This window comes from Aricia agestis, chromosome 1 (genome assembly GCF_905147365.1).
Source record: "Aricia agestis chromosome 1, ilAriAges1.1, whole genome shotgun sequence".
NCBI classification, from domain to species: Eukaryota; Metazoa; Arthropoda; class Insecta; order Lepidoptera; family Lycaenidae; genus Aricia; species Aricia agestis.
The window spans coordinates 1,461,393-1,475,675 of record NC_056406.1 but is presented as its reverse complement, the minus strand read 5'-3'; the positions used below and the strand labels follow the sequence as shown (position 1 = coordinate 1,475,675).

The 14,283-nt window shown below is 36.6% G+C and overlaps 1 protein-coding gene and 1 non-coding gene across 3 annotated transcripts; one reads left to right on the top strand and one right to left on the bottom strand.

The window, feature by feature from the left end:
• Nucleotides 1–319: 319 nt before the first annotated feature.
• On the top strand, nt 320–13,345 carry LOC121728896 (vacuolar protein sorting-associated protein 28 homolog). 2 transcript variants are annotated; one of them, XM_042117221.1, is made up of 7 exons: nt 320–500; nt 670–730; nt 812–1,007; nt 7,886–7,987; nt 11,319–11,453; nt 12,550–12,693; nt 13,179–13,345. In XM_042117221.1, exons 1-6 carry the CDS (start codon nt 494–496, stop codon nt 12,679–12,681), a joined length of 633 nt encoding a protein of 210 aa, XP_041973155.1. In that variant the 5' UTR covers nt 320–493; the 3' UTR covers nt 12,682–12,693; nt 13,179–13,345. The 2 variants fall into 2 exon arrangements, with proteins under 2 accessions (XP_041973155.1, XP_041973164.1); XM_042117230.1 differs by having other exon boundaries at nt 321–500; nt 12,550–12,689; nt 13,175–13,345.
• Nucleotides 9,780–9,852, bottom strand: Trnav-aac. The gene has a single exon. It is a non-coding gene; the product is annotated as a tRNA-Val (tRNA).
• Nucleotides 13,346–14,283: the final 938 nt, after the last annotated feature.

The window sequence follows — 14,283 nt, the reverse complement described above, 5'->3', positions numbered from 1 at the left end:
TACCGACTAGATGTATTATGTATAATGTAGGTAGTAAGTAGGTAGGAGTAGGAGCCGTTATTATCTTATTTCTTTGCATATTAGACTTATCACTTAGCATAAAAAAATAGTGAAACTGACGTTTGACATATATAAACGAGTGTGTTCTTTATTATACCAGTACACCGGACTGTGCATGTAGTGCAGATGTAGTGTGATTTGACGAGATTTGATTGGCTCCCGAGACGTCAGATCTACTGGCTTTGTACTGGGTCTAGTAAGAAGCCCCCTTATGATTCAATATGTCAACAAGGGCCAAGGCCCAAAACAAAATATAATATTCGTAAACTAAATTACATTTTATTTTAAAACAACAATATTTTTTCCTTTAATTTGTTCATTTCGTTAGAGATCAGTGTAGGTGGTTTACATAATATTTGAGTAGTAATCTTATTTCTTGTGTTGTGGTTTGTGACTCTTCTTTTGAATTGTGATTTGTGACCGATCATCAAAAATGCAAGGTACTTACCATGGATTCATCCAAAGAATTTTGAAAATAATTTAAAATTGAACGTGTGGCATTAGCTTGGAAAAAATAGTGAAGAAAAAACAGAAATACTTATAACAACATCAGTATACTTCTAAACTTGTAATCAATATTTTTGTTTAAATGTCTTTGTTTGATTACAGACACAAGGCCCGAGTTATACGAGGAGGTAAAATTATACAGAAATGCTCGAGAACGTGAAAAGTAAGTAAACAATATACAAATACATGTCAAATATTGAATAAGGTGTAGACAAGATCATAAAACTTTCTTATCACTTATCAGGCATGACAATATGGCTGAACTGTATGCTGTGGTCAGTACACTGCAGCACCTGGAGAAAGCTTACATGAGGGACTGTGTCCGAGCCCAGGAGTACACTGCAGCCTGCAGTAGACTCTTGGTGCAGTACAAGGTGGCCTTCAAACAGGTGCAAGGGGACGAGTTTCCTACTATTGAGTCATTTGTAACCAAATTTAGGGTGAGTTCCTGTTTGACTGGCCGAATCACCTAGACTGGTGCTAGTAGGCATAAATTTATGTCTATAGCTGTAATTGTGGATCAAATATCATGATATCTTCCTCATTTTTTAATGACATTGTAAAGTTAATCCAATAAGGGCACATACTAAATCTGTTTTTTATTGAAGTCAATTATATGGAATTAATGACTCATCATTTAGAATGTCATGTAGAGCAACTGTCATCTTTATAATTTTTTGTTTTTACTTTTATAGTTTGTGCGTTTTAAGATGATATGGGTGACAGTTTATATATTCCTTGCTACGGCTTTTTTTTTCCAAGAAAACAAAAAAAAACAAAATGTAATAAATTATATTCCATCTACAAAAACAAATCTATACTAATATTATAAATGCGAAAGTCTCTCTGTCTGTCTGTCTGTCTGTCTGTCTGTCTGTCTGTCTCGCTTTCACGCCAAAACTACTGAACCGATTGCAATGAAATTTTGTACACAGTTATTCTAGAGTCTGAGAAAGGACATAGGCTACATTTTGATGTGGGAAAATATCTTATTTCCATGAAAATATCGATGAAAATTACTTCGCATTGCGCGTGGCCAGCGCTCATCCCGGGGGTCCTGGGTTCGAGTCCCGCAGGCGGAACAAAAAGTTTTCAATGTTCCTGGGTCTTGGATGTGTATTAAAATAATATTTCAAAAATTTTAAATATATTTTATGTATAATATTATAAAAAATCCAGAAATATATCGACGCGATGCAATGAACATTTTAGTTCTAATACGATTCAACAGATGGCGCTATTTTTTACTTCGTTGGAACATAGAACTAATCATACTTATTAGTTATTATATTATTATATTATATATTAATTATAAATGCGAAAGTATCTCTGTCTGTCTGTCTGTCTGTCTGTCTCGCTTTCACGCCAAAACTACTGAACCGATTGCAATGAAATTTTGTACACAGTTATTCTAGAGTCTGAGAAAGGACATAGGCTACATTTTGATGTGGGAAAATATCTTATTTCCATGAAAATATCGATGAAAATTACTTCGCATTGCGCGTGGCCAGCGCTCATCCCGGGGGTCCTGGGTTCGAGTCCCACAGGCGGAACAAAAAGTTTTCAATGTTCCTGGGTCTTGGATGTGTATTAAAATAATATTTCAAAAATCTTAAATATATTTTATGTATAATATTATAAAAAATCCAGAAATATATCGACGCGATGCAATGAACATTTTAGTTCTAATACGATTCAACAGATGGCGCTTTTTTTTACTTCGTTGGAACATAGAACTAATCATACTTATTAGTTATTATATTATTATATTATTATATATATTATTATATTATTATTATAATTATTATAATATATTATTATAATATTATAAATGCGAAAGTATCTCTGCCTGTCTGTCTGTCTGTCTGTCTGTCTGTCTGTCTGTCTGTCTCGCTTTCACGCCAAAACTACTGAACCGATTGCAATGAAATTTTGTACACAGTTATTCTAGAGTCTGAGAAAGGACATAGGCTACATTTTGATGTGGGAAAATATCTTATTTCCATGAAAATATCGATGAAAATTACTTCGCATTGCGCGTGGCCAGCGCTCATCCCGGGGGTCCTGGGTTCGAGTCCCGCAGGCGGAACAAAAAGTTTTCAATGTTCCTGGGTCTTGGATGTGTATTAAAATAATATTTCAAAAATCTTAAATATATTTTATGTATAATATTATAAAAAATCCAGAAATATATCGACGCGATGCAATGAACATTTTAGTTCTAATACGATTCAACAGATGGCGCTTTTTTTTTTACTTCGTTGGAACATAGAACTAATCACACTTATTAGTTATTAGGTTTTTGTTTATAGTTTTTAATACGTTAGAATATTATGTTTAATAATATTATCACTTGCTATAATAATAATCAATCTATCTTATCTTATAGAACTCCTACTGCATTTCTAAGGAGTTCGAGTGTGTTGTGTTGGCCTATATTCCATCCAGAAAATATATCAATGCAATCAACATTTTAATTCTAATATATGAAAACAGATGGCGCTTTATATTTTACTTCATTATTATAACAGAACTAATCATACCTACTTTATTATATATTATTGTTTTTATTCATAACTAGCTGTTGCCCGCGACTTCGTCCGCGTGGACTTTAGTTTATAGCGCGCGGTGTCAACAAAATTTGTGTCAAATTTAAAAACTTTTTAAAACCCTGGTAAGTGGTACCCCTCTTAGGGCCGCGCTACACCGGAATGGCAGCGCTGAAAGTGCTCGCCTCGCCGCTGCCATTCCGGTGTAGCGCGGCCCTTAATTAATCAAAATACCCAAAAACAGCTGTGCAGTATGCACATAATCTGTACTAATATTATGAATGCGAAAGTATCTCTGTCTGTCTGTCTGTCTGTCAGTCTCGCTTTCACGCCAAACGCCAAAACTACCGAACCGATTGTAATGAAATTTTGTATACTGATAGTCTAAAGCCTGAGAAAGGACATAGGCTACTTTTTTACTGGAAAAAAGGGTTGTAAGGGTCGTAAATTTGTTCAAAAAATTCATAATAGATGGCGCCGTGCGTCTTCTACATCGCGCTGACGCTTGCTCAAAAGTCTTTCTATAAGAGGTGGTATCATCTTACATTTAAGTCTCGATTTTTTTCGATTGTTATATCTATTCTACGGTATTAAATAACTCAGTACTTTATCTGTGCAGGCAGTGACGTAACCTTAAGACCAAATTTCACCAACGACTGTTAAAGTTAATGCTCGAATTAGTATCACGTTAGCTGTTTTGTTTCTCATATGAATGAAAGAGAAGACAGAATATTTTAACAAGCTGTTAACACTAACAGACATTGGTGAAATTGGGGCTAAACCTATCAATGATAAATAGTTTATGGGTAAAGTTGTGTAATTGGGGGGCTAAATAAGCTTTAAAATTTGGCATAATATATAAAATTTAACATACAAAAATGAAGTACTTATTGTTTGCACACTGCACAGCTGTATTGATTTAAGGGGTACCAGGGTTTTTTTATAAAAGCTTTTGACACCAATTTTGTTGACATCGCGCGCTATAAACTGAAGTCCACGCGGACGAAGTCGCGGGCAACAGCTAGTGTTTCCTATATATTGTAAATGAATAAAAACGAAAAGTTGCTAAATGCTAAATTATTAATATAAAATTATAAATATTAACTGTGAGAAATAATTACTGTTACGAAAACATTTGAAAAATATCAGATGCATAAAAAGGAACTTATGTCAATAGAGATTGACTCTGTTGAATCGAAATCAAATCGATAAAAAAGGGCGGCCATCTTAAATCGCCGGCATGGCACCACTGAAATGTCAGTAGGAAATCGATAATTTCGATTGCAATTCCTTTACGAAGTGATTCGATATTTTTAAATTATCGATTAATTTTTGTTAGGTAACTTCCCTACTATTGTCAATGGAGAATGTTACTAGGTATGCCAAATTGCTTGAAATTTTGTCACAGTAAAGCCTGTATGTATACAAGTACACTAGTTTTTGTTGCAGTCAAAAATACCTAGTAATTTTGATTTTATAGGCATTCAAAGTTTCGAAAAATATCGAGTCCCGCTAACAGTTCCGCGACCACTTCTGACGTCATAGCACAATTGCGCCTCGCGGGCCCCATACAAGAAACGCGCTTTTTTGGCTTTTTTTGCTCTATCTCAATAACGGCAACAGGTAGGCACTTGAAATTTTCACCAAGGTCTTAATTATATGTGTACTTTAATAATTAATAATAATATTATAATAAAATAAAATATTAAGGGGGGCTCCCATACAAATATCACAATTTTTGGCCTAATTTGCTCTATAACGGTATGTGTATTCATGAGTGAGTCCGATTAGTAAAAAAATACAAATAAATAATCGGCCAAGTGCGAGTCGGACTCGCACACGAAGAGTTCCGTACCGCTACAGTGATTTTTGTATGGGAGCCCCCTTTTTATTATTAAATATTAAAGTACACCTATAATAGTGTCATACATAATATAGTAGTTATTAAATATTAAAGTACACGTATAATAGTGTAACTAGCTGTTTGACCGAGCTTTGCTCGGTATTCGATAAAACACGAATAAAATTACATTTTCTAAAAATGATTCCTAGCTAGATCGCCTAAAGTATTCATGATAAGTCCTAAAGAAATATATGATGTACATTACTATAAAAAGTACCAATGAAAATTGCTTTGAACGAGATCTAGCAAGTAGTTTTTTTATACGTCATAAATGGTAAACCTTAAACAAACAATTTTTTTTCATCTAACTCATACGTGTGGGGTATCTATGGATAGGTATTTAAAAATCATATTGAAGTTTCTAATATAATTTTTTTCTAACCTGAGTAGTTTGCGAGAGAGACTCTTCTAAAGTGGTAAAATGTGTCCCCCTCCCCCTCTAACTTCTTAAGTAGGGGCATGATAAGTCTAAAAAATTTTAATGATGTACATTACTATACAAACTACCAACGGAAATTGGTTTGAATGAGATCTAGCAAGTAGCTTTTTTTAAACGTCATAAATGGTAAACCTTACCATTTATGACGTTTAATAAAATCAACTGAAATATAAAAATAAATCAAAAACCTTTTAATTTCATAAAAATAAACCTTATTGCTGCTGCGGAACCCTTCATGGGCGAGTCCAACTCGCACTTGGCCGGTTTTATTTATTTTTGACAGAGAATATGGAATGCTAATAATCAAAATTAGGTAAGTAACATTCTTCAATCAATAAATAAAACGCTATTTTTTAGCTTTTTTTGCTCTTTATCAATAACGGCAACAGGTAGGCACTTAGAATTTTCACCAATCCCTTAATTATATGATGTGTACTTAAATACTTAACACTACAAAGACCAAGGCAGTCAATTTGACCGCAAGGCAATTTCATTCCTAAATATTTCACAAACTATGTTTTTGTTTCTTTTCATATTTTATGACTTTTCCTAATTTGATATTGTTAGGCTAGATCTATATTAAAAAATTTAACTACATGTTGTTTAAGAGATTCGATCACAAATACCTACTAAGACCGCGCACCGTGAATGTGACGGCATACATATTATAAGAGGCAGCGAGTATAGTGAACAACGATCTCTTCAAACTAAAGTGGGTATATTTGTTTTTGTTTATGTTGAATTGAATTTATTACTGCCTAGTGCCTAGCTTGTTTATATTTTATTTTTATAGTAAATATTGATTTCGAGCAGTCATAAAAAAATGCGTCGCCGCCTCAGAAGTTCTCAAATAGAACAAGAACTGTTGCGATTTGTGGATATACAAGAAGATGTGTCGGGTGATGAAAGTGGTGATGATATAACAGGCAGTGCTAGTAAAAATCGTGATGCAGAATTTCAGCCATAACTGGTCACTTCTTCATCAGAAGACTTCGAAGTAGATTTATCTGCTACAAATGAAGATATCATTGTAAATTCGCGCAAAGGCGCGTCTTTTGCGCGAATGGTATCTGTAATCTGATAGATCCATTAGAGGCTTGTGAACAGTATGCGGTGGACGATCAGCTAGGACATCTTCAGTACCGGAAGTCTGTATGTTACAAGTAGCAAGTGACGGCACAGAATGGACTTGTATTCCTCCAGACGCTAGGGGAGTTGGACGTCGTTGCCAGCAAAATATACTTCCTGGCTTAGCCTGTTCACGTTTTTTTGTAATATACTTGATTTAGCAGCTATAAACCCGTGAATTCTATATCAAAAAGTTATGGGAATAAAAAATTTCGTTATGATTTTATCCTTGAACTAGTGAGCGAAGTAGGTGCAGAGTATGTGAAAAAAACCCACTTCAAATGCGATTCAAAGACAAGAAACTAATTCTAAAACAAGTGAACTATGTATTACAAACAATAAGAAACAGTAATGTTAAATCAATAGTATGTAATTGTAAAAAAAATATATGTGAAAACAGCTCTATCTGTAAAAAAGCTCTGTGTGGAAAATGTACAAAAGAGTTAAAAAAACGATTACTTGCTAGAAATGTTACTCAGTTTAGTGCTGAAATTGTTTACCGTTAGTAAAAAAATAAATTTATATTATTTTTATGCAAAATGTAGCAAAATATGCAATAATTTCATAAGAATTCTGACTTAATCTCTAGTACCGTCAAATTGACTGCTCCGGTCTTTGAAGGTATAGCATGAAGCCCAGCCCATCTAGTGTTAATAATAATATTAAAATAAAATAAAAATTTAAAGGGGCGTCCCATACAAAAATCACTGTGGCGGTACGGAACTCTTCTTGCGCGAGTCCGACTCGCACTTGGCCGCTTATTTATTTGTATTTTTTTACTAATTGGACTCGCTCATGAATACACATACCGTTATAGAGCAAAATAGGCCAAAAATTTAGATTTTTGTATGGGAGCCCCCCTTATTTTTTTATTTTATTATAATTAATTATTAAAGTACACATATAATTAAGGCCTTGGTATGTTGCCGTTATTAAGATAGAGCAAAAAATCACGTTTATTATATGGGGCCCGCGCGGCGGAATTGTGCTATGACGTCACACCATTACCGGGCGCCCGCATCGTACAGTTACAGCTTGTTTTGCTTATAAATCTTAAACTAATTAACGTATCCAAGTAATTCTTTCACTAATATTCTTTATTTTTGACAGAGAATGTGGATTGCTAATAATCAAAATTAGGTAACATTCTCCATTATAATGTGTCACGCATATCATCATAAAACGCACAAACTATAATTCATAGTATTTTTAAAAATGCGTGGATGCTCATATTTTACATTTACAATTAGACTTACTTACTTAAAATATTAATTTGTTTTTAACTTTTTCATTCCACAGTTGGATTGTCCCGCAGCACTGGAACGGATCAGAGAAAACAAACCAAACTTGATCAAGGATGACAAAGGAAACACAAATAAGTATATTGCTGAAATTGTATCGGTATGTTCACCTTTTTATTATTACTAGAGATCGCCCAATGGTCGAAATTCGACCTTAGTTTCAACGACATTAGGACTACTACCTATATTTTGTAAAAATATTAACTTTATCATATTTTTTTTCAACTCTTGTCTCTGGGACTTAGCTGATCTCAGATTGGACGTGTAAGCATTGTCTAATAGTATCTTAGATTAAAAAAAAAACTATATAATCCATTTTCAATTTGTCAACTTGTTGTCAAAAGACTTCAACCAAACTGTGCAAAATTTAATGCACCTACGTTTCCCCATTTTTCGTAAAAAGGGTTACAACGTTTTTCGTTTGCGTATTAATATTATGATGATACCTCGCTTGTGGAAAATCCAGACACAATAGCTAATCTATTGTTATCACAGTCGAATGTGATCGCTTGGGAGTTGAAGCATTATAATACTATAAAATATGTGAAAGTGTGTGTCTGTCTGGCTGTTACCTCTTCAAGCCAAAACCGTTGAGCCAATTTGATTGAAAATGGTATGGAAATACTTTCGAGTCCTAGGGAAGGGCATACAATACTCCTTATCCCTGAAAAATGTATGTTGCTTCGCGATAAACCACCTTTGGTCCAACAAAGCTGTGGGCGTCATCTAGATTTAATAATTTGTCGTTGCACCTGCCAAATCCTTTGTGTTAATAAACTATTTTATTTAATGATGGACTTATCAATAAATTTAAAATCCAGTATGGTGGCAAATCTTATTATGTATGAACTAGACCTTTAATTTTTTGTTACTTTTTTAATCAGAATAAAATTTTGCAAATGTACTCTGAACATCTACATGATGCCTACCACTGGTTCGGGAACTAACCCGGCGAGAATTTATTGATAAATCTATCAATCATTCAATAAAACAGTTTATTGTCATAAACAGTTTATTGTCTAGCCCAGGACATTTTACTAATAAAAACACAAAGGATTTGGCAGGCGCAACAATGAATTTATGTGTTTTATAAACAACACCTTAGGACGTTTTATACGTGGAAGAGCCATGCTTCGGCACGAATGGGCCGGCTCGACCGGAGAAATACCACGTTCTCACAGAAAACCGGCGTGAAACAGCGCTTGCGCTGTGTTTCGCCGAGTGAGTGAGTTTACCGGAGGCCCAAACCCCCTACCCTATTCCCTTCCCTACCCTCCCCTATTCCCTTCCCTTCCCATCCTTACCCTCCCCTATTACCCTGTTCCCTCTTAAAAGGCCGTTTGCTCGTTTGCCCCCTTATTTCATAAAAAAAGGACAAAAATCATATTTCTTAATTTTTCCAAAATTCTAGGCAATTTATTTTAGGCTTTATAACTTCTATATCGTCTAAAAAATTTAAAATCTTAACTATGAAGTTTTATATTAATATGGCCATATTTTTAACCGACTTCCAAAAAAATATCCACAGCCGAACCTATATGTTCGGCTGTGGATATTTTTTTAAAACATAATAATATGATCTTGCTGCCTCACTTACGACCCTTTATTTGACAATATTAGATTGAAGACGCGCGATGTTCAATATCAACCCTAAACGGTCAAATAATATTACGCAATACGCGATATTGCGCTATAAATTGTTCGTCTAGGGGCCCGCTTACAGTTAAAATAATATGTTCGTCTCTGAATGTGGCAGCTAATGAACAGGATTTAAAGATAACATTTCTTTTATGTTGTAACTTACAAGTAATATTAATGAGATGATCATTATTATTTTGCCGTACTTATTAATATTATTATGAAATTAAATTAAAAATAACAAATCGCAAAAATGTTTCCGCCCGGGATCGAACCGGGGGCCTTCTGCGTGTTAGGCAGATGTGATAACCGCTACACCACGGAAACTATACGTGGTCACGCCAATTTAGCGTAGATAATGTATGAAGTGAAGTCACGTGACCTCGTAAAATAAGCTGATAAAATATGCCGGAAAAGAGGACATTCAATCCTTTATAAATAATAATAAGTAATTGATATTTTTATATTTAGCCGCTCTTCACTGTTCGAAGACAGTTTTCCGCCATTTCATATTGCGCGTACGTATTAAATTAAACAAGGTGTAACAAAACTAAGTGATGAATATGTGTACTAATAATAATTAAGGGTGAGTATGTGTCCCTTATACTATAAAGTTCACTGTGAAAGTAGCAGCGCTGAAAGAGTTTTTTTTTTTTTTGCGATTAATATTGTTACGGTACATGGTATACGGACACGTGGTGCGCAAGTACATACTCGAACCTTCTAAAAAGGTCCAATGTTTGTTTACGTGTTTACCCTTTATTTGTTAGCGTGTTTGAATTTAGACCTTATGACTGAGTCCATAAGGTCTAAATTAAATTCAACCTACTGCACTATCGCAAGGACGGCAGTTTTATTGTGGCACATTCCCGAGCCTACTAGAAATTTCCCACGGTTGTTTACTTGTTTACGTGAAATCGGGAAATTTCTGGAATTCGTCTCGCCATATAAAAAGAGCCGCAGGCACGCCCGGCAAGTCAGTTCGATCTGAGCGATCTTCGGGGCGATTTCGGAGTGAACACAAGTGATCAATAGTGAGTGAACCAGTGAAACCTGCGACTTGGCTACGACCTAGGACAGTGATAGTGCTTAGTGATTGGACCTAGTGATTAGTGTTTGGACTTAGTGCTAAGTGTTGTAACCTAGTGTTTAGTGCAGTGTTAATAAAGTCTTCAAGAGAGTCACCAGGTCTTTCTCTCCAAATCCTCGAACCCTAGCACGTAACAATATGGACAAGCGCTCCAGCGTCATGCAATTGCCCATATAAAACTATACGCATATTTTATAACCCTACACAAGGGACACATGAACACCCTAAAGTATTATCACTACGTTTTGTTACACCCTGTAATCTGTATGTATAGGTCCATTTTCTCATTTTGGGGGTGTCAATCGCCATTTAAGCCGGGTTTTTAAAAGTGGACCGCTTCCACCCGGGTAAATACGCCTAAGCTACATGGGCGTACCCAGTTTCTGGGCCAGGGGAGGGCAAAATACCCAGGTTCTGGGCCAGGGGGAGGGCAAATTACCCAGGTTCTGGGCCGGGGGGGGGGGGGGGAGGGGGAGGGGTTTGGGGGTGGGGGGGGCAAATCAAATTTTTTTATAAGCTAGGTGTTTATAAAGAATAAAAAATTATAATTTTTAGTTGTAAAAATATTGTATTGCAAACAAATGGCAAAAATTCGTTTTCTTAATTTTTGATTTTTATTTTTTATAGATAAAAGTACTAGATAATATACTTAGTAGGGACGTCAACATGATCCATAAGCTATATCACACATCATCATCCCCAGCTATTCATCACCCTCATGGACAAGCTGCGGCTGGAGTTCCGCGCCATGGACATGATCCAGCCAGAGCTGCGAGACCTGCGCGACACCATGGACCGCCTGCTCATGCTGCCCGATGACTTCGAGGGCAAGCTCAAGGTGAGGTGCTTAGCTGGACGATAAAAAAAAGTTTATAACGTGTGATTAAAAAAAACAAATTTGAATTTAACACTACGATTGCGTTAAAGGGCCCATTCACGGCAGGACTGCACGGCAGTCCTGCATTGAATGGCCTCTTAAGTAGGCTGGGTGTACAGTGTACACGCGCCGGAATTCCAGGGTTGCGGAAAAATTCTAAGCATTGGAATGAAAACTTGTGTACAAAGATAGTGTTAAGAATCGAATGTTTGAGTTTCGAATTAAACTAGCTGTTAAGTATTTTAAACTAGCTGTTGCCCGCGACTTCGTCCGCGTGGACTTCAGTTTATAGCGCGCGATGTCAACAAAATTGGTGTCAAAAGCTTTTATAAAAAAAAAAACCCTTGTACCCCTTAAATCAAAACAGCTGCGCAGTGTGCACATAATATTTCAATTTTTTTAAATTAATTATTAAACGTTATATTTTATGCCAAATTTTTAAGCTTATTTAGCCCCCCAATTACACAACTTTACCCATAAACTATTTATCATTGAATAGGTTTAAGGTTACGTCACTGCATAGATAAAGTACTGAGTTATTAAATAACGTAAAAAAAGAAATAACAATGGAAAGAAATCGAATGTTAGATAATACCACCTCTTATAGAAAGACTTTTGGGCAAGCGTTAGCGCGATGTAGGAGACGCACGGCGCCATCTATTATGGATTTTTGGAACTAAATTAATTTGAACAAATTTACGCATTTTCACCCCCTTACAACGCTTTTTTCCAGTAAAAAAGTAGCCTATGTCCTTTCTCAGGCTTTAAACTATCTGTATACAAAATTTCATTACAATCGGTTCGGTAGTTTTGGCGTGAAAGCGAGACAGACAGACAGAGATACTTTCGCATTTATAATATTAGTATAGATTAATGCTGAGTTCTAATTTCAAAAATTTTTTCTGAAACTCCAGTATTTCGGTGTGTGTAGTCCCAGCTTTAAAATTGCGCAGGTTCGATTTTGAAATTTGGAACTCGAACTTTTTAATTGAAACAGATTCGAATAATTAAAAATGTTTGAAAAAAAGTTTGACGTTTAACTATTTATTTTTCCCAGGTCCAGGAGTGGCTGGACCGGCTGTCGGCGATGTCGGCGTCGGACGAGCTGTCGGAGTCGCAGGTCCGGCAGCTGTTGTTCGACCTGGAGACCTCGTACGGCGCCTTCAACAAGGTGCTGCATAAGGACTGATCGCCTGGTCAAGTGAGTCCGGTGTTACTAAGAGGGAACGAGATAGCAATATAATATCGTCGTCAATGAGAGCGGAGGCTTAAGCTGATCGCACATTTGTCAGCATTGCACGCGCCGAACGCACCGCACTGCGGTGCGGACGAATGTGCGAGGTTTCACAACATATTTTCGTACAACGAATTTCATAAAAAACGTGCGCGCGGCCCTTGTGTGCTGCTAAATGTGCGATCACCTTTATATTCTTGTATTCAGCGCACTTTGTTAATCAGGCTAACATAGAAAAGGGCTTTCCTACCGAAGAATAGATAAAGTGATTGACGAAAAAAATTTAAGTGAGACTGTAAAGACAAATTAAAAGTAAAAAGAATGTCTGTTTGTCCCATACACGTGTCAGTTTTTCTATTTGGCTCTTTCGCTTCGCTACTGTGGTAGACAAATTAACTGATGAAGCATTATGACTTTTCTATTAGCTAAGAACATACATTTTCTTGTTACAGAATAACAAAGGAGGCTCAAAGCAGCGCGTCGTTTGGAGTCCACTGTTCATATTTAAATGTACCATGTGATTTATACTAAGAAATTGATGTAGATCTTTTATATGTATGGTATACGTAATATATTACACTTTATGCTTTAGTATTGAGATTCGTTTATCTGTAAGCGGGCCCTTAGACGATCAATTTTTTTGTGCAATATCACGTATAGTGCAATATTATTGACCGTCTAGTTATTATATTGAACGCGCCCACCTTTCAATCTTATTGTCAAATAAATTGTTCATTAATATTGTACAATGATATTGCACAATTGAATTGATCGTATAGGCCCTAGGGGCCTACTAAGTAGACCAAAAGAGCCAGATTCCGGAATGCCGAATGCAGCAAAATAGTACTCTAAAATCAAAACAATACAGTTGAAAGTTGAAGTGTCGACTTAACGAGTGAGCACACTAAGACGGGCCGTGCCGGGGCTCAGCGTGCCGGGGCGCATCGCAAAAATCCGCCTCCATACAATTTGTGTGGAAGCGGATGCGCGTATCGCTCACTGTGCCGGGGCGCATCGGCGCGGATTTTTGCTGGGCGAATTTCCGTCAATGCGACACGGCCCGACAAGACCCGCTGCGCCCCGGCAACAGTGTGCTATAGCAAGCGGCGCGCGGATGTGATGCGATGCGGCCCGGCAAGCCTCGGCTCAAAATCCGTCAATGCGTTGCGTGCCGACCCGCCCCGGCACAGTGAGCGTTAAAATCCGTCAATGCGATGCGATCCGACCCGGCAATAGTGTGCTATATCGCATTTTGCTCTGCGTTGCGCCCGACCCGCCCCGGCACGCGCCGACAAAGTGTGCGCGAACCTTTAGTCGTCTAGAATTATTGTTAGAAGTTAATTCGATTTTCAACTGTAATATTTTACCAGCCCAAAGGTTTGTTTTCGGTATTCCTAACTAGGCCACGGCGTTCCAGATATTATTAGAAGAAATAAGCGCAATAAGCCATAATAATCCTATTCCTAGAGTCTAGACTCTGCAAACATTTCTAATTGATGTCGGTTGTGTTTGAAAAAGACTGTCCTTCATCAGTTTAGCACCGCACATTTTCACAGT

Bases quoted from the DNA above. Each gene is read 5' to 3' on its own strand.
- LOC121728896 (XM_042117221.1), top strand. The intron at 1,008-7,885 runs GTGAGTTCCTGT...TTCATTCCACAG, and splicing joins CATTTGTAACCAAATTTAGG to TTGGATTGTCCCGCAGCACT. The intron at 11,454-12,549 runs GTGAGGTGCTTA...TATTTTTCCCAG, and splicing joins ACTTCGAGGGCAAGCTCAAG to GTCCAGGAGTGGCTGGACCG.